Source organism: Misgurnus anguillicaudatus, chromosome 4 (assembly GCF_027580225.2).
Source record: "Misgurnus anguillicaudatus chromosome 4, ASM2758022v2, whole genome shotgun sequence".
Classification (NCBI taxonomy): Eukaryota; Metazoa; Chordata; class Actinopteri; order Cypriniformes; family Cobitidae; genus Misgurnus; species Misgurnus anguillicaudatus.
Window position 1 is genome coordinate 37,293,111 of NC_073340.2, and position 27,100 is coordinate 37,320,210.

General features: G+C 37.5%; 1 protein-coding gene across 9 annotated transcripts in view; it reads right to left on the reverse strand.

Annotated features, from left to right (window-relative positions):
- The window catches only part of pald1a (phosphatase domain containing paladin 1a), a 62,260-nt gene that overhangs the window by 29,016 nt on the left and 6,144 nt on the right, over window positions 1-27,100 (reverse strand). For 7 of the 9 annotated variants that reach the window (XR_012369365.1, XR_012369364.1, XM_073867252.1 and 4 more), the window contains 17 exons: window positions 19,051-19,236; window positions 18,862-18,964; window positions 16,116-16,295; window positions 15,628-15,792; window positions 14,652-14,812; window positions 14,377-14,452; window positions 11,901-12,058; window positions 11,682-11,778; window positions 10,971-11,075; window positions 10,154-10,249; window positions 9,824-9,964; window positions 7,097-7,207; window positions 6,725-6,904; window positions 6,392-6,589; window positions 4,456-4,596; window positions 3,850-3,921; window positions 2,847-2,987 (listed from right to left, as the gene is read on the reverse strand). Coding sequence is in view for 7 of the 9 variants with exons in the window: in XM_073867252.1 (XP_073723353.1) it covers window positions 2,847-2,987; window positions 3,850-3,921; window positions 4,456-4,596; window positions 6,392-6,589; window positions 6,725-6,904; window positions 7,097-7,207; window positions 9,824-9,964; window positions 10,154-10,249; window positions 10,971-11,075; window positions 11,682-11,778; window positions 11,901-12,058; window positions 14,377-14,452; window positions 14,652-14,812; window positions 15,628-15,792; window positions 16,116-16,295; window positions 18,862-18,964; window positions 19,051-19,223 (2,298 nt within the window). In the remaining 2 variants the exon portion in view is untranslated. Of the gene's footprint in view, window positions 1-2,846; window positions 2,988-3,849; window positions 3,922-4,455; window positions 4,597-6,391; window positions 6,590-6,724; window positions 6,905-7,096; window positions 7,208-9,823; window positions 9,965-10,153; window positions 10,250-10,970; window positions 11,076-11,681; window positions 11,779-11,900; window positions 12,059-14,376; window positions 14,453-14,651; window positions 14,813-15,627; window positions 15,793-16,115; window positions 16,296-18,861; window positions 18,965-19,050; window positions 19,237-19,754; window positions 19,906-25,403; window positions 25,572-27,100 lie in introns of those variants that run through there. The other 2 variants (XM_073867255.1, XM_073867256.1) reach the window with 2 other exon arrangements.

The window sequence follows — 27,100 nt, forward strand, 5'->3', positions numbered from 1 at the left end:
ACCTTACTTAATGTGCAACTTTGTTCTTTTTTATAAATGTTTGTAATTTCTTGATTTGTTATTAGATTTTTTCCATCCATTTTTTGCTGATTCGAAAAATGATCTGATACGTGCCCCAAAAACTGTAATGTGATCTGAACCGCAAGTTTTGTGATCCGTTGCATCCCTAATCGATTAATCGGATAAAAACAAATATTTACTCAATTACATTTTTCACTTATTATAGCTAAATAAGGCATTAATTAGGGTACTCACGTGTAGAAGTGTACTTCAAAAGTGCATAAGCCACGCACTTAATAATATAATCTTTTCAATTCTGATATTTTAAGCTTTAAATAAAAAAAGTTTGTGCCTTTTTTAAAGAGTAAAACATCTTCAATTGTCAAAATAAAATGAACTGGCAATTCAAAATGATTCCAAAAGCATCCCACTGAGGGATGTCCAAATACCAACAAATAAACCAAATCCTTTCACCCCTAACCCGCAGGAAAACAACAACCTGTGCAAAAGTTGCCCAATTCAGAACTCTGCTGAAAGGTCGAGGACCTGGCAACGCTGCCTTGCTTTTAACCAAGCTGACCGTACGGTGAGAAGCAGCAGCACCTGATAAACTCGTGTTGTATGAAGAAAAAGTACCTGACTTTAGCAGGCAGCTCGCGCTGTATGAAGCGGCCGCTTGTCCGTGCTGTCTGATGTTGGTGCGGGAGCATGTGACATCACAGACCAACTAATTCATAATGAAATTCGATTTTTATCAGTTTTATCAATTAGTTGTTACAGCCCTACTCGTGTCTGGAGTATATGATCACAAAGCTCTCTTGAGAAGATCAATGGCTGTCAGGTACATGATAACTGATCCAGCGATGCAATAAGAAGATTGAATGCAATGCAGTCAAACAGCATCTCAGGACTTTGGGGAGGGATTCATCCCTAACACCCGATGGATATTACAGACCATTATCAAGACAAATGTTATCCTAATGCCATTCTGTCTGGATACATTAAATCTGATCTAAGCTTATCTTCTTGACATACAGATATATTTGTGTGTCAGCTCTCTATAACAGTATCACAAAGAGGAAAGAGAGGAGTAAGCGAGAGGGATTAACGCTTGCCAGTGAAATGGGTTTCCACTTGGGAAAAAAACAAATCCCTTGGCCCTGCAAGTTTAAGGATGCGGGCCGTTTTAGGAAGCCGAGCTCCAGCTCTGTTACTGTAACGACTCAGAGGAACAATGTGATCCATTGATAGCAGATGGAGACGGGGCCGAGCGGCTCTCGCTGCACAAACCTGCATTGATTTGCGAGTCACAGGAGACCGGCCTCTCCGCGCTTTATATAAGAGCGCAGCGCTCGCTCAAACCCGCACCTGACCTACAAACACACTTACACACACACAAATATGCACAAACAACCCCCTTCCCTGGAACAGGGCTTGACACAAAATGCTTTTGTACTCGCACGTGTCACAACACGCAAGGACACGTCTGTCAGTCATTAGGCCTTCACAGTCGACTGCAGATTTGAATACGTGTGGAAAACTCTGTGCTCCAACATTAAATGAATCCGGCTTTCTGAAGGCCACGTCAGCGGTGTCGTTTCCCAGAATCTTTCTAATAAAATCAAGAAGACTCTCTGATAAAGTGATTGCTGATTGGCGTGTAATTCTGGTGTAACCTCTGTGTGACAAACATCAATGAACGTGTTGCTCTGGAGAAGAGCTGCTGCCATCTACAGCCGAATTGAAGATGGTACAAGAATTCAAACAGTCCTGTACAATATATTCAGTGCCTACAAACTAGGGTCACAATATTCTGGGAATTTTCAAGGTTGGAAATTTCTATATATGGTAATTATCGAAAATATATGGTAATTATCAGGAATATATGGAAATTGACGGGAATTAATGGGAATAAACTGGAAATAGGAAAAAATTGCAGAGTTGCCTATAACAGGGAACTTGAATGTTGTTAAAAAAATCTTGCAGCATTATTTTCCATAAAACCTTAAGATTTAATGCAATTTCAGTGGAATTTCTACCCTGTACACTGCTTACTAGAATGATTTCTGAAGGGTTTGTGATCAAATAAATGCAGACTTGATGAGCGCAAGTAGGATTATTTTGACTAATACAAAGTTAAAAAGAACAGATTTATTAAAACAAAGAACAATTTTAAAAATAAAAATCTTTTGTAACAATACACACTACTGTTCAAAAGTTTGGAGTAATATTTTTCTATTCTTTCTTTTGAAATTTGTATTACATTGCATGCATGTCTGCTTATGAACAAACAAAATGTTTATGTTTGTATATGAAATATAGTTTATATAAATTTCCCTAAATTTCCAAATAATACCCATAAATTCCTGTAAATTCCCATTAAGTGCCAATTTGGAAACTTTACAAAATTCCCCAGATGAAGTTCCCATTACAAGTTTCCAGAAATTTACCTGAAACTTTATGCCCCTTTGCAACCCAACTCCAAACACACACATAAATCCAAAACTGAACTGAGCTTCTTTAAAGCAGCCACTTTGTGACAAAGCTTTGTTAACTCTCTTAAACCTTGAGATGATTGTAAACTAGTTAAAGCACTTACACTAACCACTCAAATAAATTAATTCAAACTAGTGTTTTAATAAAATGTTAGTTAGACATATATACACAACTGCCCAAATCAACCTTACAAACTTATCGCAAATCTACCTCTAAACTGCACCATGAACTGAGTCAGCCAATCAGAACAGAGCTAGGGACTTCAAACAGCTTTGTATGTTTATAGACTTACCAGAAGGTAAGCACATAATCAATCAAGTTATTTATATAGGTGATAGAGCGCCATCTACCTGTCTGTATGTGGAGATGATAATTTCCCTCAGGTGATAGTGAAGAGGTGTCATCGTCTCACTGACGGAGTCTAACGCCACGTCCACCTCTTTCTTCATCCTGTGACCGTCAGGAAGCAACCTCACCAGCTTCATGACCACCTAAACACACATACATCATATTCAACTTCATTCATTTAATACATGCACCATTTGACAGCTTTTATATAACAGTTGATCCACGACTGTCCTACTTTAGACATGTAGTGCCTTACAGTGACCTCTCCCACAGGTTTTACTTGGATTTTTAGCTCGCATTAGTGTCTAATGCATGGCATCGTTTCCAGAAATAAATCCTGTGGGTCACTGAACAATTTCACAGTGTGTGTGTGTGTGTGTGTGTGTGTGTGTGTGTGTGTCAGTTTCAGCTATCATGAGTAAAATGTGTCATTGTGTTAATCTAGGCTGGAGATCACATAACTGTGTCACTGTGTTTCTTTATAAAGGAGGCATCCGATCTCATGGACAAACCGGCACAGATCCAGAGATCCTTGACCATTACTAAACAACCAAACTACAAAGTATAAACCTCAGTGGAGTCAGTAAAACCATAGCTGACAGATTAAAAAAACCACCAAATGTAATTCTGGGAAGTTGTTTTTTTTTTGGACCTTCTCCAAAATCTAAACTGGGCAAAGATGAGAAACCACTAAAGACCTTCCTGATAATGTGTGGAAACAACAACATGTGTTTAAAATCATGAGTAAAATGAAAACATAAAAATACTCAATATAAGTTATGGGGTGATTCTCACGAAAACTTAAACACAGATGAACATTATTAATAGATAGAGGCTAATCTGAAGTATAAATAAAAAAAAACGTTTTTAGAAACTTTGCCAGTACAATTCACATCTGTGAGCTATGAGGTCTTTTGTCAAATCTTTCATTAGACAATTCTTGCCTTTTGGTTTATTCTGAATGTAAATGAGAAAGTTTAGATTAGTAATAACAGCTGGCATCACCTCAAACTCGCCCTTCGTGTATTTGGCATCAGGAACGCTCACAATCTCATCTTCAGCACATTCTGGAAAACCCTATAAACAACACACAATAACTTAAAACTTACTAGACAATATCATGCTACAAAAACACAGTACATGTACTATGATATTACAGTCATTAATATGTTCTTACAGTACTAGAAAAAATGTATAAACATGTAACAACTGTCACTGTGTATGTTTTGTTTTACTGTGCTTAAAGTATATTTAAAGTATTTGAATGTAATTACACTCTTGACTATATCTTATTCAACATGCATGCATAAATTAAGTATTAAATGCTTATTTCATTTGTAAATATGCAAGTTAAGGACAATTGACCAAAAAAGGATGTTTGGATTTGTTTGAAACCAAAAACAGACAAAATAAACATCTATAGTGTGTTACTTTATGTTGTTTATGTAACACTCACAACTGTAAGACAATTATAAGCTTTAGAAGCTTTATACAAAAACATGAGACAGCAGAATGTCCGAATCAAGAGTTCCACAGTGATAAAATCTAAAATAATAAATATCAAATCTAATAAAAATATTTTGCCCTGTATTGTCCAGAAAGCAGACATACATTAAAATGCCAGAGCGTCAGAGCAGCGATGACCATGGCCGTGGTCGTCCGACTTTTCCCGTTCCCACAGTTAAACACAAACGCAGAGAATGAATCTTCAGCGAGACAAGACTTCATCGCGTCCAGCAAGCTGTCAAAACCCTAAACACACACAAACAAGAACACAACAACTAAAGTTAAACAACTTATTCACATATTGTTACAACTTGGACAACATTAAATGAAATGCAAAGCAATGTGTTGAAGAGAATAATAATAAAATAATAGAACTGAAATCCATTGTTTGGTGTCTGTGATCTCACACCTGACAAAAATGGACTGTTTGTGAATCTAAACACAACCATAAACAACATTTAGTTTACCATTTAATAACAGGTCTGAACAGTTGACTGGACTTTATTAACACACTTTATGGTGTTTTCAGGAACATGAGAGATAAAAGATGAAGTCTGTCACTGTATTCAAGTCTTTCTGTATTACACATAAGAATTATTGTGAAGTTTTATGATCTGCAGTGACACAAATGAGCAGTAGAGGGCGAACCAGATCAGTTTTTCATCATGGGCAGATAAACACCAGCAATGCATCTGACTGTAAATCACAAGCATTTTAAAATAGGAATCATTTGTGTGTGTGTGTGTGTGTGTGTGTGTGTGCGTGCGTGCGTGCACCAGGTCAGGCCCAAAATTTTCGCATTATTTAAAAATCTCTTGACTATTCAATTCAATTTTATTTGGTAAGTGCTTTTCACAACTTGCAATGTTGCGAAGCAAAATTACATTTTGCACAGAAACAAGAAAATAACAGGAAAAAAATACTGATGATACTGAATGATAAAAAATGGAAAGTGAAAAAAACATGAAAATGTATATGCAATAATATAATATAATACATAATGATTAGTGCTGCCTCACGATTAGTCGCGACTAATCGTTTGCAGAATAAACGTTTTTGTTTACATAATATATGTGGGTGTATTGTGTATAATAAATATGTATAAATACACATACACACATGCATGTATATAATTAAGAAACATTTGCATGTGTATATACATGTTTATATTTATATATAATCTATATTATATATAAATATAAATATGTATTATATAAATATATTTTTTCTTAAAATTATACATTTATCTGTTTGTATTTATATAAACATAATTATTATACACAGTACACACACATTTATTATGTAAACAAAAACTTTTATTCTGCAAACGATTAGTTGCGACTAATCGTGAGGCAGCACCAATAATGATGATTGTTGAATGTTTGCATTACACCTTGAAAAAAAAACAAAGTCTGTGTAAAGTCAATCTTAAAAATAGTTTCTGCACACATTATAAATGTTATAAATGTATTGCTGAAACACGTGAACCATGTAGTACTAAATTCTGTTGTTAAACCATTACACCGTTATTTCAGTTTCAGGCCTAAAACGGTGGCTCAATGACTCTTAGAGGAGCCTCTGAGCATAACTCCGCCCCTAATACAATCATGAGCATCCATTCAGGTTGTATAGAGGATATGCACATGACATCACCAAGGCGAGAGGGACTGCGGCCGGTTACGCCCACTGAGTGGCAAAAGACAGAGCTCAGCATTTGAGTACAGCGTGACATCGACGAAAACACGGTGAAAACGCATCTAAATGGGAATCTAAATTAAGACCAGAGCGCATCCTCATAGAAAATACACATAATATCTCTGTAAAGGCAAAAAGGGAAATCCAAATCTATACGTCGCACATGAGCAAAGATCGGTTCATGAGATCAGCAAATTTAGCGAGCACCGATTGAGTCATTTAATGCCATTATCGGCCGATACGGATCTGCAGCCTAGTTTTCATAGTGTGAAAACATTAAGAAAATATATATATTGTAGTAAGCCATTATGTGTGTGTGTGTGTGTGTGTGTGTGTGTGTATTGACCTCTTCAGTGGGAGCAGAGCAGTCTGGCAGAGGAATTCGTCTGTACTGTAGACCCTGATGTGAACTCTTGTGAAGATTAAAGATCTCCTGCACCGTCATACAGCTCTTAAACATCTTCATTTGCTTCTCCTGCTCCAAAGTCACTTCAAGCCACTTCTGATTTCCCACAAGTTCTTCTTTCAAAGCCGTTTCCAATCTCTAACATATACACAGATAAACAAACAAACACTTTAAAAATAAGCAGAAATGAATGTGACGAGCCACATTTACTACAACACATGACATCTCTGTTGATTTTTATTGAGCGGTTATAGATAAGTTGACCATCCTGACCTCCATCTCTTGTGCCTGCGATGGGAGCACACGTATGTGCTGGTCCACACAGCTGGGCTCTCTTGGACAGAAGATCTGCCCGTTTGCCTCCACAACCAGCTCGTCTTGCAAATTCACCCACAAAACACTGCTGTGTTTCCTCTTCTCGTCCGTCAGATACGCCAGAACGGCTCCCGTCGCCTGATGGAGGACAGACGGCACACGACATGTGGAATGCGAGAGAAGCAATGAACATTAACCAGTACGAGATCTTCAAAAAACATCTGAAGTGTCACCAGAGAGGACATGAGCACTTAAAAGGGTCTAATCTGTAGCTGTCAACATCTCTGGAGGTACTTCAGTAATTCTGAGAGTGATTTAGGAAAACTTTACCTCAGATGTTGGCTGTGCCATGCCGTAGATTGACATCTTGGGCACTCGTCGGAAATTGGCCACTTTCATTTCCTTAATGGTGCTCAGAACGTCAGGTGCTAAATATTCATCTGCCACCAGAACCACAACACAAACCTTTAGAAAATATTCATCTGTGGAGATATTATTTCACTACAGATATAGAGTAAAATAATTCTTAAACGTATTAAAACTGTTAGCTAATTAATCATTTAAGCGTGTTTATGAAGTTTACACTTTTTTAGTGTCAGTCTTTGAGTGACAGCTTCATTAACCTTATATCTGACCCGCACTCGAACCCTGTTACTCATTCTGTCGTCGGAATAAACGTCTCTTTCACTTTGATGATAAACAACGCTAATATTTTGCACTCTGCTTGCTGAAAGTGCCAGATAAGCCGCTTGACTTCCGCATTTCAATCATTTCAGAAAAAGAGAACAGAACGTCTCCAAGGCCATCACAGCTCAGCGAGAAACATTTACGCCGACTGAGTCACACTCACAGAATTCACCTGCTGACACTTTACTGTTGCTAAGTGAAAAGAGATCATTTCTGTGAAAAGCAAACCTACATTCATCTCCACAAAGAAACATTTCAATGTTTAAACAATGAAAATTATTTATCACGACACAGGAGTGATAACTTTTACCCCCCAAAAAATGCCTTGTACCGGAACTTTTTAAAGTCCCCATTAATTAAAAACTTGAATTTTTAAGGAATATTGTGTTTTTTTATAAATGACTGTGATCTGTGTGCTTCATTATTCGTTTTTAAGATTCATGTGCTGTCATAAACAAAAATGTTCATTTCCTTCCCTCCTCGCAGACGTGGACAGTAGTGAAGTATTTTTACTCAAGTACACTTTTCAAGTAACTTTTGTGCCAAAACGCATTTGAGGTGAATAGTGCAATTTCACAGAAATCGCGGTGCACAATTTGCATCATTTACACGCCATGCACGAGTTTGCGCCTAAATTCGCACAAAACGTTGAATTGGCGCTTCCTTATGTTCCTCACTCTAGATTACTCAAGGGATTTAACTTCACATCATGTAAATTTTCCGCTTGAGTTGAATATTTTAAACTTGCATGGAAACACATTAGAAGCGAATAACGCGTGTTTTCATGGCAATCTCGCTGCCAAATTCGCATTTCATTTGCATCGCCCCACGTGAGTTCATGTCTATTCATGTCTTTGCATTGACTTTGCATGTAATCTATTCATGCAAAATGTTGAATTCGTGTTTGGTGTGTTCCACTTGCGTGGAATTGCGTTTAAGGCAAATAGAGCGTGTTTTTGCGACAAACACACAGCCCAATTTGTGTCATTCGCAACGCCCCATGCGAGATTGCGTCTATTTTCTTCATTAAATTGACTTTATATGTAATCTTCTCTCGCAAATCGTTGAATTCACATTTGCCATGTACGCCCCATTAAGCATAATACACACATTTTTATTATATACATTTCATTAAATTCCATTTAATGCTTAATTACATTAAAAAAAATGTGCTTTGTTTCGTAAGATATTTAAGATGTAAAATAAATCTTTGGTGCCCCAGAGTACATATGTGAAGATTTAGCTCAAAATACCATATAGATAATTTATTAAAACATATTAAAATTGACACTTTGTAGGTGTGAGCAAAAACTGCTGTTTTTGTGTGTGTCCTTTAAAATGCAAATGAGCTGATCTCTGCAGTAAATGTCAGTGCTGTGGTTGGATAGTGCAGATTAATGGATGGTATTATTATAATAAGATAGATCCCCTTCTGACATCACAAGGAGAGCCAAATTTCAAAGACATGTTTTTTCACATGCTTGCAGAGAATGGTTTACTTAAAGCTGACATAGAATGATTGAACAGAGTATTTATTCTTGTTCTGTGATGTGACATGTAGACAAAAATGTTTTTGTTTGGGTCTGTAATGCCTTAGAAGCTTCCTAAAAACCTCCATCAGCTAACTCTATTAGGGTGGGGGATTTTAAACAAGTGGTTTTGCACCTATTTGGCTCCCCCTACTGGCTTAACTTGCAATCTCATTACTGATTGGCTGACTTTGCTGCCACTCTAAAAATGTAGCCAATTATTTTAAAGTGGAGGGGCAGTTAGATGCCTGTGATGTCATAAGCATCAGTTTTTCAGATTGGGCTGTTTTCTGGCTGACATTTCTAAAAGAGGAATTTCTATGAGACTCAGATGTTTAGGATGTTTAGCACTTTTTGTATGTTTGTGAATGCGGGTAGACTATCATTATTCAACAAAGACAAGGTAAAAATGGTTTTTCATTCTCTGTCCCCTTTAAACTAAGTTACTGGGTTGATCTTTTTCACATTTTCTAGGTTGATGGAAGCACTGGGGACCCATTTATAGCACTTTTTCATTCAGATTTTCATGATATGTCCCCTTTAAGTAAGAAAGTACTAGATTTTTTGGAGACTTGTTTCTGCCTGGAAAAAATTGTGGCAATTAGCAAAATGGCCCAACTTTCAACAATCCAATCAGTTCTTGATGGACAACCTTTAAGGTGACTTTAAGGAACAGACCGAACTGTAATGCGTTTATAACTGATATGATAACTGACTAATTCACAGATTACAGAGTCAATATGCGTGATATTAAATGCAATTTCTGTGTCACGACCATCTTTCACAATATAAAGTATTATAATTATTCACTCGTTTGTTCAGATGGATCGTAAGTTATTGTTGCCACCAGAACTCGAGCTCCTTTTGTGATGAGATCAGCTGGGGCTCTGAGCTCTGATTGGTTCATGCAGGAGAGAAGGCGGTAAATCCAAGCGTGAGCGCCCATCCATCGGCTGAAACTACACGGGAACGCCAGCGGATACTAAACCAGAGAGAACACAAACCAACATTCAGATTTCAAGTTACGGTTATGTCTAATTATTAAAAGACAAATACTTTTGAAAGTCAACGTAAAGTACAACCTACTGAAGAGATGACATGTGTCCCATTACAGCATCTACCCTAACTGAGACTCACTGGGAAAGTATATAACAGGCCACACGTCTCATACCTGTTCATGCAAGTAAGCATTGAAGACGATCAGGTAGAAATATCGTTCCAGGCTCTGTAGGGTTCGGTGGAGAAAGTAGTTTTTAGCACTGCTTCCCTGAAAACACACAAAGCAACACTTCTTTAAGAATCTGTCATGATCAAGGAAGCGAATCAGTCACCATCACACAGACGAGATTCAGTCAAAACCAGCTGCAGTAAACAGAAGAACATCTGCAGTCACATCACACACAGGTCACAGCCGGTCACAGCAGATCTAAGATCTCAAAGAGAGACGAATCCACAGCAGTCTGATAAACTGATAAATGAGGTTTCTTCTTAAAGGATTACTACACTTTCATAAAAAACTAAATGCTGATAATTAACTCACCCCCATGTCTTTAAAGATGTTTATGTCTTTATTTGTTCAGGTTGCGTTGGCGCATCACACAGCTAGTGCAAGACAAGAGGTTGTGGTTTAAAAGTACTTTTTTTTGCAAAATGAGGTTTGGTTAGATAAGACCCTTATGTCTTGGTTGAGATCATTTAGAGATATTTGAAGCTGCATTAAAACTGTAAACTGTTGAGGTCCACTAAACTCCACTATATGGAGAAAAATCCTGGAATGTTTCCTCAAAAAAAAAATTTAATTTCTCCTCCAATGAACAGAGAAAGACATAAACATCTTGGATGACATGGGGGTGAATAAATTATCAGGATTTTTTTATAAAAGTAGAGTAATACTCACAAACCCCGGACTGATTCAGCTCTCTCTCTCTCTTTCACTCGTGTAATGAAACTACAGTAAATATTGACAGCATGTTAAAACAGATTCAGACCTGAATTTGATAGTCTTCACCGATTCCCTCCAGCTTGCGTTTGTTCTCATAAATGGCTTCTCTGATGTCGTGCATTTCAGAGCACCAGTCTATGGCCCGATCGACCTGAAAGACACCAGCACACCGTCAGATACACACAGATCAGCCAGGACCTCTCAACATCATCTGGAGCTAAACGCTGGCTAGACGTCTACAATATACATCTGTTTACAAGATAACAGCTTCATTGCTCAAGTCACTGTCGACAGCTTCAAGTTAATGGATTTGACAAAGTTTACTAGGTTATAGTAGCCCTTAAATATTAAAAGATATTTAAAGTTTCACTTAAGATATTTTGCATTAAGGTAACAAAAGATCCATGAGCATAATATATAGGTTATTGCTTCACCTAAAGTTGCAGTTTCATCTGAAATAAGAGATATGAATCAACATTCAATAAAAATCTTGTGCAACATGAAAACTCTACACAAGAGGGTTTTTTAATTTCAGAGATGTATTATCTTCAGACAAACAGCACAAAATCTACAAAAAATGTTTTGCTAGTTATGTTTTCCACTATGATGATCTAATGATCTTATTTCAAATACAGCCAAACTATGATTGTTCCCTTCATATGTCAATCATAGTCTTCTTCACAAGTGGGCGGTTCTTGGCTAAAATAATCAGAACAGACATCATGAAAACTCAAATGTTTGGCTACACGACACTGACCTCCTCCATGATCTCTTGACCTTTGGGAAGCTTACTGATGAGCATCTGAATGACCTTGAAGTCCATTGTGGGTTTGTTTGGTGCATCATCCTCAGCTCTAAGAACACATGAAATAAATTAAACACAAAAACTAAAGCTCTTGAGCAGCACACGTGTCGTTGATATTGGATATTTCTTCAAACACATACTGTATAACGTGCGAGTGTGTTTTGGACTTACGGGGAAGTCGTCTCCTGAGATTCTCGTGTGAGGTGGATCATCACCAGTGAGCCGAGGATCATGCCCAGGTTAGTGCGGCCCACACCAACCTGACAACTGAATAACAGCGCAGGAAGAGGCCTGGACGCATCACGACTCAAAGACAGACTGGGGTTCTCCTTAAAGAAAAAGAGAGAGAGAGACGTGTGCATTTAAGCGACTTACAGTGCATTATAGGATATACATGTTATCAGCTCTTGTGTTCCCTGGTATTAAACCCAAAACCTTTTGCACTGCTAACACAATGCGCTACCACTAAGCAACAGCAACAGTCATCTTGGTTACGGTCACTGTTAGTCACATACAGCTCAAATAAATTTCAATAGAGAAAGACATTTTTTGGCCTACATAATGTCTAAAATAGAGGTAGACCGATTAATCGGTTTTGGCGATTAATCGGCACCGATAGTTCATTGGTGAAACAATCAGCAAAAAATGCATGCAGTTTTTCTGAGTTGCGTCTGTGGCTTCATATGATTATAAAGTAATTAATTTGCTAAAAATAGATGCTGCATTAGCAGAAAAACTACAGCATGAACATAAGTTTGTTGTCAAAGCAGACAGGACACTAATATTAGTAGTAAGACAAAAATACATACAGATAAATCCAACCCAAATGTTTAACGTCATGATTATTAGATTTGCATTAGTTTATATTCCGCTGGTTACTTTTATCCATATTTTAAGTTAATAATGTGAGAAAACTATATGCACCTGTCGGCTACGTTAACACATTCAAAGAATCAAAATCATTACTGCAATACATCTTTTGTTATTTTGATTAGATAATCATTAAATGTTAAAATAGATGCAAATAAGTTACTACACTTATAATATACATTTATGTAATTTTACTTGTACCAGTGTGAGTATTTCAAAAAAGTATTTACTTCAATAATTATTCATATAATTCATATATTTTTATTTATAAATTAATTTTTTATTTAGCACATTTACATGGTTCAATACTGTTATTTTACTACTTTTGTAATACATTTAATCACCGTTTCACTTTTAGTGTTTGTTTTTTGATCCAGTATCCATTTTAAAAACTATGGGACAATTAATTGGTAATCAGCAAGCAGGGACTTAATTATCGGTACCGGTAAAATCCACTATCGGTCGACCTTTAGTTTAAATAAAAACATAAAACATCAGCAATAAAATCTGATAAAAGTTTTCAGATATGAGATTTCAAACCAATAAAAACCTCCAGTTAGTTTGTAGAGAAAGTGTCCGAGTTATAATCTGAAAACTGAGCGAGTCGTGTTAACCGAGTCAGTTTGTTTACCAGGGCCAATGTCCCAGTTTGCATACTGTCCATATGGATCTTAATGTGTGTAATTGTTAATTATGTGTGTCGAGAAACTATAAACACTTATGTTGCCCGTTAGTATATCCCAGTTCTTACATTCTATTTTGCTATGCACTTAAATATATGAAGAATTTCGTTAAAATCCATTTTTTTACATTTTTGTCAAAACATGTTTATTATTATGTTATCATGTCAATATTTTGTTTTATGGTGCTACTTAACTGTTTTTTTAAGTATTGAAGGTTTAAATTAAAACAAACCAACTGCAGTTGAATTGAAATCAATTCAAATGCACAACCAAAAAAACGAGATTTCTGAAAAATTATCTCGTTTTGCAACGAAACTCTTCAGATGAACTTGCACAGTGTAAGTAGATGAACTGGGACGCATCACGAGACTTAGAGAAATACAGGAAGTGACCTTGCTTTCTTCTACAAAGTTGCTGCCAGTCAGCATGGCTAAAACAAGACACTCCAAATAGTAAAAAAATTCACATTTCATCGAAATCCATTAAAACAGACAAACCTAAAGAAGTCATCTTGGAACAGCACATACAAAATAATATGACAAACACAATACAGAGAGTAAAACAAGCCAATTATTTTATGGCTGACTTGGTATTTGTGTTTCTGATAACAGACATCATTTTAAGTAAAGACTGAAACACTGCATCTGTGGTTTAACTTGGCCATTTTATGCTTTCAAATCTTTCAACTTGACAAATATGTGGCATCAGTCTGTGTCCTCAAACCAGAGAAACAGGAAACACATGACACGCAAAGGAAGTTTCATTCATCACAGTACACACAACACACACGTGAACATGCATGCACACAACATTACACAACACTGCTTTAATAAACATATGCCTTACAATATTTGACTGTAAAAACTAGAGACACTGTCTAGTGATGTCAACCAGGCCAATAAATCAGTTAGTTTGTGTCTATGGTGAGATGGACATCCATGCTGCAGTTTATATATTTTTTGACTTTAGTCTTACTGATGTCAGATTCATTTTAGATTCTTTTCTCCTTAAAAAAACAGCTCATATAGTTCACAATCAGACACTAGACAGAATCATGTTATGTGTATGGTTAATTCTTATGAAGAACATCTTACCCTGAGAATGTTCACGAACACATCAAAGATGTCCTCAAGAGGTGCACCCTCCATGGGCAGAGGCATCCGGTAATACCTGCAAACAAATGACTTTATCGCAAGTTCTTCAGGAGACAATGACCAACCACAGGCCCAGGATATCACCATACCAACTGGACTGTGAATGGCCCATGCATGAGGCTTCTTGGACTAAAGTGTTTGCTTTGACTTAGTTACTGGGCTTTTAAATATCTAGAGACAGCATAGCAGAAATCCTGAAGTGTGTGTTTGTGTACCTGTACATGGGCATGGTAAACCGCAGTCTTTTATACACCTCCTCAGTAACGTGGATGTCCTCCTCACAGGTTATGGAGATCTTCTGAGGTTCTCCTTTAAAGTGCTCAATGTCATTATAGACGTAGAACACGTTGTCATTTAGTTTGGCAAAGTCATGAAGCTGAAAGCAGAAATTAAAATGTTTCAGATTAGTTTAATTTCCACAGTCACCGTTTTAATGTTCAATCGATCTACGTATTAAAACAGGAAAGATTTTTAGGTTATGTTATGACTTACATGTTGGGTCAAATGCAAATGTTTTCATGTTGTATTTCATCTAAAATAACTTATCTTACTTCTCTATATTGTTAATCATTATTATTTTAAAGGGGACATTTCACCAGACTTTTTTGGGATGTAAAATAAATCTTTGTTGTCCCCAGAGTACATATGTGAAGTTCTAGTTTAAAATATCATATAGATAATTTATTATAGCATGTTAAAATTGCCACTTTGTAGGTGTGAGCAAAAATGTTTATGGGCGAGAAAGCTGTTTAAAGTGTTTACATGCAATGCAAAATCAGGGTAATGAGCAAAAAACTACATGTGCTGATCAGTTTTTGCTTATGCCGTTTTTGGGCTTTCCCAGATAAAAAAACGCTTTACGGGTTGACATGACTTCACATGTTATCAGTTTATTAAGTATAATTGATATAAGACTGTGCATTGTAATGTTGTGTGAATTGTATTGTTTTTACTGTGTCACAGAAACACAGTCAACTGTATTTTTAATATTAAGTTAACCGATCATGTTTAGTTAACCAGCTGCGGTTGTCAGTCAGAAAAATCAACTGAAATGAACAACGCTAGTAAAGTTTTTTTGGGGGGTTACCTTTTGACAACCTAAACTAACCTAACACGTGATTAAAAAGGTAAAAAAAATCTTTCTGCGATGAACAAAGCATTTATTATGATGTGTGCGAGTGATGTTCCCACCTCTTTCCTGATGGTGAGCTCTAGATTCTCTGAGGAAACATCTCGCTCAAGTCCATGCAGGTTCTCATGAAGGTTTTCTTTCCTCCTGGGAGTATATGGAATAAAGTCACCGTCCAAACGTAGAAACACTACAGGCTCCTCACGCAAACAGAAGAAAATCACCTCCTTCAGAGAGAGAAAGACAGTGTGAAGTGTATTAATTGCTTCCCCAACACACTGGTTAGTTAAATTACGGTTAAACCATTATGGTTATTCAAAACAGCTTTTTGTTTGTACCAACAAATGAGATTTAATTTAAAGCGTCTGTTTACTCGACTCTACGAATGTAAAACACATTTAGACGAACCATCGAGTGAATCAACACCAGAATTAATCTCAGCGTGAGACCCTGTTTAACAAACTACTTGACAAACACCATATCAGCACAATTGTTTGCACATCACTTTCACCTATCGGAGGAAAACCCAAGATATTCATTGGCCTCTGACCTGATGACCTTGACCCTGCAGTCTTTGGAGGACCTGTTTGAAACCATTCAGGCTTGGCTGACCCATTCCGTACAGCGAATAGCTGCCTTTGCTCTGCCGGAAGTTGGGCGCTCCATAAGAGCCGGTGGTATTGAGAACATCCGCTTTGCTGAACACATCTTGGACCATAAAGTAGGAACCCTGTGAATAAACCACAATGAATAAGAGTCCTGCACATGACAAACGTTTCAAACTATCTCAGAATACAGTTTTAGAGAGTTTAAGAGTGTATGCAAAGCTGTGAGTATTTACTGTGACAGAAGACTTCACATATAGGTCATTACATATCGCTCACATGTTTTTATTTCATTTTATTGTTAGTGTCACATATTTAAAAATAATAATTCAAAAGTCAAATATAACTGTATACATATACAATAAACATGTTCCAACGAAAAAAGGCTCCCAACTTTTTTGCTTTACCTGTAAACTGACAGCAAACTGTGCAAAATATTGCATTGTTTCTTTCGTCGTGTTTTACCCTAGTAAATGTCTGCTTCCAAGATGTTAAATAATATACATTGATGAAAATATATTTTAGTGATTGAGGGTGAAGCACTGGCCCGATCGGGCAAGTGACAATACTTTTGACTGGTCCGAACGTCTCTCATGTTTGCCCCGGGCCACCGGGCAGTCCTTTATGTTAAGCCCTGCACATGCATGTATACGTTTAATAAATATTTACATGTGTATATACATTTTGATATTATAATTATACAAGCATGTGTGTGTATTTATATTTATTATACGCAGTACACACACACATATAATGTAAAAAAAAAAGTTTATTACGCAAACTATTAGTTGAATTAATTAATTTGTGTAATTACTAAAAACTGCCGAAGCTGCTGTCATATTTGTTTTTATGTGACACCATGACAGTCTAGCAGATCATCTTCAATAAAATTCAGATTTAAGATGCGAACGCTAACATGACGTTAAATGCTGGATAAAAGTGTTAAAATTACGAATTATTCTATAAGAACGTTATTCTTACAGAGAACATTAAATAATGAGAAGCTTTAGAAAGAAGAACAATTCCACTTAAAACCTCATGCGTCTGTGTTTGATGAATTGACCGCTGTATAAACGTGTGACATTTATTTCCAGTGAAACTCATCATTGGATCGTCAGCAAACAGAAACTAAACGAGCAAACAGAATGAACGAGCGAATGTTTTCACTGGTTAACAGGAGGTGGAGAACTTTCAAAGACTTCAATGAGAGGTGTGAACATGACTGAAGAGTTGAAGAACACAAAACGACAAGTACGGACTCTGTTTGTGAGGTCCGAGAGACACGCTGGGACACATTTAAAACACTCAAATACAGGTGCAGAAACATTAACATCATACTTTGAGTGGACTGAAATACTAAACGAGTTTATTTGTTTTGTTTCAAAGATATTTTGATTTCTTCATTGGAAAACAAGACATATTTTTAAAATCTTTTTTTAGTTTTTATTTAATGATGTATAGGTCTGTACTGTGTCCTGTGTTGTAACACAGTGGTCCTCAATGAACATTGTTATGTTATCCATGCAAAATCTCTATTAAAATTTTTAAAGCATTTTTTCATCCTTATTCATAGTATAGTAAGTGCAATTTTCAGAAATGTTACACCCATAACATAGAAATGTCACACCTATAACGCTGCTTCTTCCTCATAAATGCACACACAAAAATTTAAATAAAATAAATATTAAATAATCTTTTAAGAGACGTTATTTCTTTATTTGTTGGGTATTATTGCTTCTGGTTTGTGCATTTTAATTCACAGAAATCCTTCAAATCTATGTGTGTCCTATTTTTGTCACATCCATAACGCATGCATGTGTCCCTCATCTAAAACAGAAAACTTATCATCAGGGGTTTAGGAAAATATAAACAGATGGTTCAATTATATTGATAATACATCCATTCTCTGAGAAAAAAAATTTTAAGTTTTGAATGCAAATGTCACATCCATAATGCTGGAACTGCTCACATGGTGTTTTCAAAATCTACCTTGAGTCGAACTGTATTTTATGTATTCATTTTAGTTGTGAAAACACAGGAAAAAAATAGTAATGTCTGTAAATAATTATTATATAAATATGCACCGATCGACCGGCCAGAGACCAGAATTGGCCGATTTTAAGCATGATCAGTCAGACCGGTAACCGACCAGTCAGTCTCATGACATTTCAATTCGGAGCCGGTCGGAACATTGCTTTAATTCTGTTTGCAAACTAAAATAAATGAAATGTAATTTGTATATATTCAGAATGACAGATATAGGATGCACTGCATGTTGCTTGCTTATTTTGTTCAAAAGAATGATTAATAAGTTTACACATCATAACTAGTAACTATTCTTCTAACCACAGCTGTCCAACTGATATTTGGACATTAATAGAATGTAAATCAGCCTGACTGAGTTTGAGAGCACTTTATTTTTAAATCTTTTTAAATGAAAGAAAATCATGTTTTAATGCAGTTTGGGTGAAAGTGCAATGTTTCATCATTTCTTTTTTTATGAAAATAAAAAAATATTACAGGAAAGAGGATTTTTGTTTGTAGCCTATATGCTATCAATTAGAATTCTTAGAATCTGGAAAAATCATTATCGGCAGGTCACACCTACAGGAAAATCGATAACCGGCCCAGAATATCGCAATCGGTGCATCTCTACCAAATATTATCATTAGTATTCAGAATCTGGCTCACCTGAACCAGATGATGCTCTGGCATGTTGTCCGAGATCCTCCCGACTTTATAATTCGTCCTGAGAACGTCATCATGGATCTGAAACTCCTGCCTACAGTTATACCTAAACAAACACACACACAAATACACAGCTGATGTGATGAACTACTCAAAATGACATCAGGGAGCCGAGCAGTGAGGTAGACGTACGTGATGACCACGGGTGCAACTTTATTAGTGATGATGGATTTGGCCTTGCTATTGTGGATGCTGAGCGTCTGGAAAGAGGCGCTGCTCTGCGACCGCCTGCTGTCCGTCATCCCGTTGCCGTGGAAACCCTCATGCAGTGTGGGCTGTGGAGCAGCACTGGCAGTCGTACCCATACTCCACTAGCAGCTGTCAATCACATACACACACAAGAACAGGTTTTAAAACACACAGACCTCGGAAGGATGACCTCTCTGAGTCACAGTACTTTTCAAACATTAAATCACAGTTGCTAAACATACTTTGTTTTTAGAGGACTATAATGTCAAAATTCTAAATCATCTGAATTTTTTCAAGCCGGATGAAGGCGTAATCAGAACAGACGTGCTGTTATGTAAGTGGGACAAAGTGTAGGTGACATCTTCAGACTCACACTACATCTGCCCTAGATGAGCATCTGCCTCACAAACCCACCCACAAGCCAGCAGACGATCTTAGACAAACATCCATAAAAACAAACCATCACCGGCCATCTGCCGGTTTACAGGACCGCAGATACTCGTAAAAAAGTTACTGTCCATCAATTAGGGGTTAAATGTCAAGTGCACACTTTAAAAGCATACTCGGACCAACAAAAACTTCAAACTACCAAGCAGACAGAATTTTTTAAATATTCATCATTGTCTCTATTCCATGTTAAAACAAACCTCAGGATCTCAGTGACAGAATTCCTTCTGGAAATCCGGTTATTCCCGAGCACTCATCCTATGTCAGATCAGCCAGTGTTACAGGACTAAAACACAGATCTATTGAAATTCTGCTGGTGAACTTCAGTCAGGGACAGAGCGTTTCGGCACAAAAGGATCTCAGCACAGGCAGGAAGTGGCCTGCAGCTGCAGGAAGCATCTACAGTTAAACGGCCAATCAGAGGAAGGATGCAGAATGCTCCTCATTCTTAAAGGTGTCATGAACTGCATCTTTTTTTAATTTCATAACGTTCAGGGAGGTCCACTTATAAACTTATCAAGATTTTTACATTAAAAAACTATGGATGTAACAATCACCGACATGGATATGATGCATCAATGCCACACATAAAATTTTTATTTAAGGGTACCTTTATTTTGACCCTCTCCACGTCCTCATTCTTTGACATAACGTCTATCTACGAAAATGCGTGCTTAGCGGAATTGCATTTAATTTCTTGTGATAGTGTCTAGCAAGTGAATGCAATGCAGCAGAAGTGGTTGTAGGAGCGAAAACTGAGCAAAAGAGACAAAAGACGTTGTGACTGCTATCGGACGCAAATCGTGTGGGTTTGGAACTATTTCGTAATTGGAAAATGGATTTGGCAAATATTGCATTGTTGGCAGCAATTAAATGTTTGATTTACGCCCCTACAAAAACATCACAATGTAGAAGTAATAGACTATTATCTATCCCAATGTTGACACTGTCTTTAAAAAGACGCTGCTGTGATAGGCGTGTCACATTCTAGATTTGAAAGTCAATGTGCACAACTATGATTGGCTAACAGTTTTGCATATGAAAAAACTGTTGTTATGTACTCTGATAACAATGGGGGTCATTTTGGTTTAAAATACGTCAATACTCAGTACATAATAAACAAACTTAGAAAGCAGTTTGGTAAACATTGTAAAAACACTGTTAACTCGACATCATCCATGTGCTACAATTCCCATATAATACTGTTTAATTTCCATGGAGAATTTCTATAATTCCCAGAATTTTGCATCCCTGTTCAAGAAGTTTGATTTCTGAAACTTATAGGATGTTTTTTTTTTTAAGTACAATGTACTCTTATGTCAAAAGCTCAAGGAAATTTTGATTTCTTAATTCATCACTAAATTAAAAGCATAGCGGAAGATTTTCTTTTTCCGGATGGATTATCAAGACTATTGGTCATCCCAGTTGTCAATCATTCTGATGATATGTTTACGTAAGGCCGTTATACGTGCTTGTCCCTAGGTTCGCTTTCTGCGCATGCGCACTTTCAGGTGTATATGTGTGGTGGGCTACGGCTTCAGCCATTCATTAAAGGTGCAGTGTGTAACTGTTAGGATGATCTCTTAACCGAAATGCAATATAATATACATAACTGTATTATCAGTGGTGTATAAAGACCTTACTTAATGACCTGTTATATTTTTATTACCTTAGAATGAGACGTTTTTATACACATACACCGAGGGTCCCCTTACATGGAAGTCACCATTTTGTGCCGCCATGTTTCTACAGAAGCCCTTAGCAGACAAACTTTTTTAATAAGTTGTCTCCGACGATGACATGTTTGTCCTGTGGCGGCTACCGTAGCTTCTCTACGTTCTCGTTAGTTGCAATTTACAACCTCACCCCTAGATGCCGCCAGAATTTACACACTGCACCTTTAAAGCTCGGGTTCTCACCGTATTTTTTTTCAGAATGTCTGAAGAGAAAGTGTTTACGAATTGTATGACAAGAAGAGAAAGGCCTCTGAAGAAGGAAACAAAACCAGAGTGTTTTTGGGAGAATATTTCACACAGGTTGGGCTTCCCAGTTGCAAAGTTTCTACTCGACAGCTAAAGTTTGTCATGCTATTTGGAGAAATCCATTTAAAATGACAGCTAGTAAAAGTTAGTAAGCTATGATTAGTGATGCTAGCCCTGGCACAAGTCACGAACCCACGCAGACACGGTAATCATCTCAATGTATGAGCCATGCCGGCAGCAACTTGTGAACAGAGCAAAGAAAACTAGTCTTGTGCATACGTTAATAGGTAAAGTGTTGCGCGTTTGCATTTTTTTTAAAGGCGGAGTCCACGATGTTTGAAAAACGCTTTGGAAAAGAAGACGGGCCGACTACCAAAACACACTTATAGCCAATCAAATCAAATCAAATGCCGGGTTGCGTATGTGTGGGGCGGGTCTATCAACAGAAGGTCCAGATTCTATTGGGGTAGGGGCGTGTTTGTTTAGGTGATTTCAAATATCAACATTGGCTTTCAAACATCATGGACTCCGCCTTTAAAGTGGAGGGGCAGTGCTTTTAAAAAAATGTGTGAAAATCTTCCGCTAAACCTTTAAAAGACATTCAGACACTAAACTACAGCACTCTGTCATGTAGTTGAAGATCTACACAGTAATTAGTACAGATAAAAAGTACTTAAAGGTGTATTTAAAGTAGCTGCCTGCAGTGAAATATAAATGTTGTTCTTGCAATTATGCTGAAAGAAATGCAACTGACAGTGAAATCATTCAAACTCAAAATGTGCATTTCTTTGATTTGAATTTTAACAGCCTACACGTACTGATATAGCCATGGTTATACCATAGGTTGCGCCAATAGACAATACTTTTGTGTATCAATGACCGTCAGACATGGCCAATAGCAGTCTTTCATGATGATAGTTGGCGATAGTTATTATTATTATCATCATAGTTTTACATTAACGTGCACATTGCTTGCTTTTCCTCGTATGAGAGGATTTGTGTGCTTCAATTTGCACTTATGCATATTCTCTCTTGGACGCACCTGGACTTGTAATGGGGTTTGGGGCAAGTGAAACCTAGTGGTTAGTGTGTCTGGCTTGTAACCCGAGAGTTGCTGGTTCAAGGCTCACGACTGGCGGGTTGCGACTATGGTGCCCTTGAGCAAGGCACCTTAACCCCAATTGCTCCCGGACACTGCATGGATAGCTGCCCACTGCTTCGGGTGTTTGTGTGCTCACGACTTGCAGTCCGTCTGTTCCGAGAAGCAACCTTCCGATCTTTCTGATGAAGACTTAAACTGCAATTCATCGACTGGCTGCTTGAGGCTGGCTCCAAAAGGGAGTCAATTCCCATAGACCTCCATGTTAAAACAGCCTGGTACAAAAAGTGTTTTTGGCCTATATAGCTAATTTTGCCCTTCATAACAAACGGTGAGGGGGTGAATTTTTTTTGTAACTCATCCGTTTAAATTGTATTAAACCACAAAGTTTTTGGTGACACACCTCAAACACGCAGAAAGGCCGCCCACTTCCACAGGAAGTGTGGTGAGATTTCAGAATCTCTTGACTATGTGGTTTAGACAGAGTGCAACTAAAACACTGTCATTTATTCAGACAAAAATAGGTAAACATTATTTCCAGTGCCATCTTAATTTCATATCCTGCCCACTGCTCTATAGCAAATTAGCAACTTACATCCAAAATAACCTGAATAAAAACAGAAACATAAACCTCCATTCATGTTTTTATTCATAGCTATAAAACGTCAGAATTGCAGATCATCATCAATGCGACACAACTAATGGACTATCTGTCATTTCTGTTGTGTACTAGTCGCCCACTATTGCATTTATACCATGAACTCTTCAAGACACTGAAGAGATGTGCAATGTTGTCATCATTCTGACAATCACTGTTTCACCTCCATTAGCAGTGAACCACAGTGTCAATGCTGAGAGTTTCTTCCCCTCTCACAAAGAACATTGGCCCCCGGAAAAACCCACTTCCTCACACAACTTCCTGCATTGCAACACCTTGAGGATGTGTTACATGTTACTTCAAGATTAACGTAACTGCAGGGCGGGTGGCCATGGGGATATCACAGGGGAACACCCTGGCACTTTGATTTTTACTATGGTATTTCGATTGGTAAGGCAATAAACTTAAAATAAAAATGTCTCAAAATACATTGTTGTTCAAATGATGTTACTTCCTTCAAGGCACACAAAATGTGAAATGTCTTCTCATTTTCATAATACTACAATGGTGCAAGGGTGAGGTCTGGATGATTTTAACAGCTACAAATATTCCCAGACTGCTACAGGAGAAATTGGCTCTCATATTCACACACACAGAGACTCAGAAATAGCACATAATTACAGTTATTGTGAAGAGATGACTGAGCACAGCCCAAAACGAAAACACGCCTTACCATCCTCATGACCACACTCACACGGTCGTCTCAATATATATGTAGGGCCTGTGATTTACTCGATGCGGAAAACACGGATCCAAGTATAAAAATGGAATTTAATGTACAACGCGGAATTTTGCACATTTTGGATATTAACTCATTTGAAATTTCAAATGCTAGTTTTTTGACGTGGTTTCATTTATCGGCAAATAAAATGACAGAAATGTGTGGAAACATTTTCCTTTTGTGTAATGTTGGACGTAAAGAAATGTACGTCCGTTTCTCGTCATGCATTGCAAGCATTGCCTCATCAGAGTGCAAGCAGGTTTCGTCAAAGCCCGGGATACAGCAGACAAAAATATACATTACCAGGGCTCCAGGCTAAATTTTTTCACTAGGAACACAGTGGCCCCCAACTGAAAATTTTAGGGGCGCAACCAGAAAATTTAGGGGCACACACCGTAAATCAACATGCTAACCAAATATTCACATTTCTACTAATTTCCACTGCATTACTTATAAATACATTAATGTTAAATGCAGAAAGTACAATGTGCGGTTTCAAATTCAGTGTCACATCACAAAAAAAGGTCAATTTAACTGGTCGCACATGTGGATGTAAAATTCAGTCGCACACACTCAAATTTTGGTGGCAGTCTGGAGCCCTGATTACACTTTCTTCTCGCATCCACCTTGTGTGCGCATAAGTACGCACATATTTAAAAGCATATTTACAGGACAATCACAAAGTTATGAAAGATGAGGAAGAGCAGCTGATCCACCACTGCAGTAAATATACTGTACGAGTAAGCTACTGTGTTCCTAGGACACAACGCGACCCTCCTGACATCTATTAACCAGCATATATAGTTCGTATATGTTTTCCTCAGACATTAGGGCTCACGAAGCGCCCACACAGGAGCATCGGCACCGGCAGTCAACACAGTAGTCAAGTTTATTTTTGTTAAAGTGAACATAAACAGCTGGATGTTTATCAGTATATTAAAACTATTAAAACAACAGTAGTCTGCTGGTTTCTGTGCCAGAAATGTTCATTAAACAACAACATTTTTTGAAGACGTGTCCATTAACAAATTAACAATTAGCAGATGCTTTTATCCAAATCGACTTACAAATGAGACAGTTTTAATAGGGTGTCATCTTTTTTAAAAAAAACTAAAATTGGTATTCATAAGTAAAAAATTAAGTGAGAGAACACACAAGATTGCTAGACCATTTAAATCACACAATGATACACAAACACAAACACACAGCAACTGGATGAAACATGCATGTTTAACAAATGTTTACCTTAGCCATTTCACAACTTAACTAACGAATCATTCTTCCAACTGAAGATGAATGTCTACAAATGAGAGTTTTAACAATTATTTTGAGAATAACACTGTTCCCAGAACCTAAATGAACCTTTACAAACACAAACTCTTACTGTACCTGTGAACACCATCAAATCCACAGACAGAAACCCCACAGACAGACAGAGAGCGTCAGATGATAACGGAGGAGACTAATAAATCACGCCATGATAACCAGACGCAACGTGTGTGTGTGTTTGGGGCAGTCGTCTTTAACTAGTACCTATCCTTCTAAAGAGACCGCTTTAGTCTGAACGACACAAGTGTCAGACACACAGTGCAAGGTTGTGCAAGTGTGTGTGTTTGTGCGTGTAGGATGTCTGTATGTGTTACTCATCAGAACTGAATCCTACAACACACACACACACACACAATTATCACATGAATTGAAAGCTCTTCCCAGTGAGTGTGTTACAACCTTCTCTACACACACACACACACACACACACACACACAGTCAGCTCAAAGCAAACAAGGCGATGAGCTAACAGCATGCGTGTTTACATCACGTAATTCAGCGCGGCTCTTGTAAGTTAGCACATCACACTAATTACTTCATTCGTAAGCAATTAAGACGCCCCGTCTCTCACACAACACACACACAGCTGAGTAAATACTGTGAATCTCAGTACACACACACACCTACAGCTACACACAGACTCCTATTCTTTATTGAAGCTAATATAGTAATATAATGAACTAACACATAAAGAACCCTCAATACTCCTCATAATCATGCACAATTGAACCTCATTCACACAGCACTTTGGGCCCCGAAAAATTACTGTAAAATTGGCAGAGGGGCTTCTGTGTGAACGCAAACACGTACCGTAAATGTTCTGGGATTACTACCGTAAAGAGGACCTAACATTGCCGTAACATTCTCTCTGTGTGAACAAGACGCAGAAACAATGCCGTAAGGGACATGCTGTAGGGGTGGGCGATAAATTGCCTGTGATTCTCATGCGTATCTCATCAGTTTAACTGGTTTCATGATTAGTAGGAAATTGACATCACCTGCTTTCAGGTGGAGCGGCATTTATTACACAGAGCCGTATTTTACAGAGAAGCTCGGCAAAATCGGATATCAGAGGCGATTTGTCCACAATTATGGACGCAATTTTGCCTAGCTTCTCTGAGAAATACGGCTTTGTGAAGTTAATGCTGCTCCATCTGAAAGCAGTTGATGCCGATTTACTAGTGAGGACGCACATGCAAATGCATCCTGAAGTTATGGTTCAACTCACTATGACACTTAAAACGCAGATCAATATTTACAATGAGAAATGTCTGCAAACTGGACTGAAGCAAAGATCTGATAGCTCGTCACGATCAGCGCTGAAGCTGAGATCATTCACCAGCATTACAGAACAGCGCATCTTATGATCTTGTCATAAACAAACATGCACACGCGTGGTTTCTCAAGAAATAAATATTTACAGATAATTAGCAAACTTCAGACGCTGTAGAAAAACCTAATAAGTGCAGGACTAAAATACGTTGTGTGTATATTGGCCGATGATGCTTGCTATGCTTCTAAATGAATTACGGTGAAATGCCGCTATATCCAAAAGTCAGGGGGCGCTCTCGTGCAGAAACTCAATATGCACTGTAGACGAAGAACAATACACATTTTAATGACACGCAGCTCCAGAAAATGTCTTAAGGATATATTTATATTGCTGTTCTTCAAAACTTTTCAGATATTTTCATGATAATAAAGAATAAGTATAATGATTATGTTTGACGAGTGTTGCTTTTTCAAATTCATGTTAT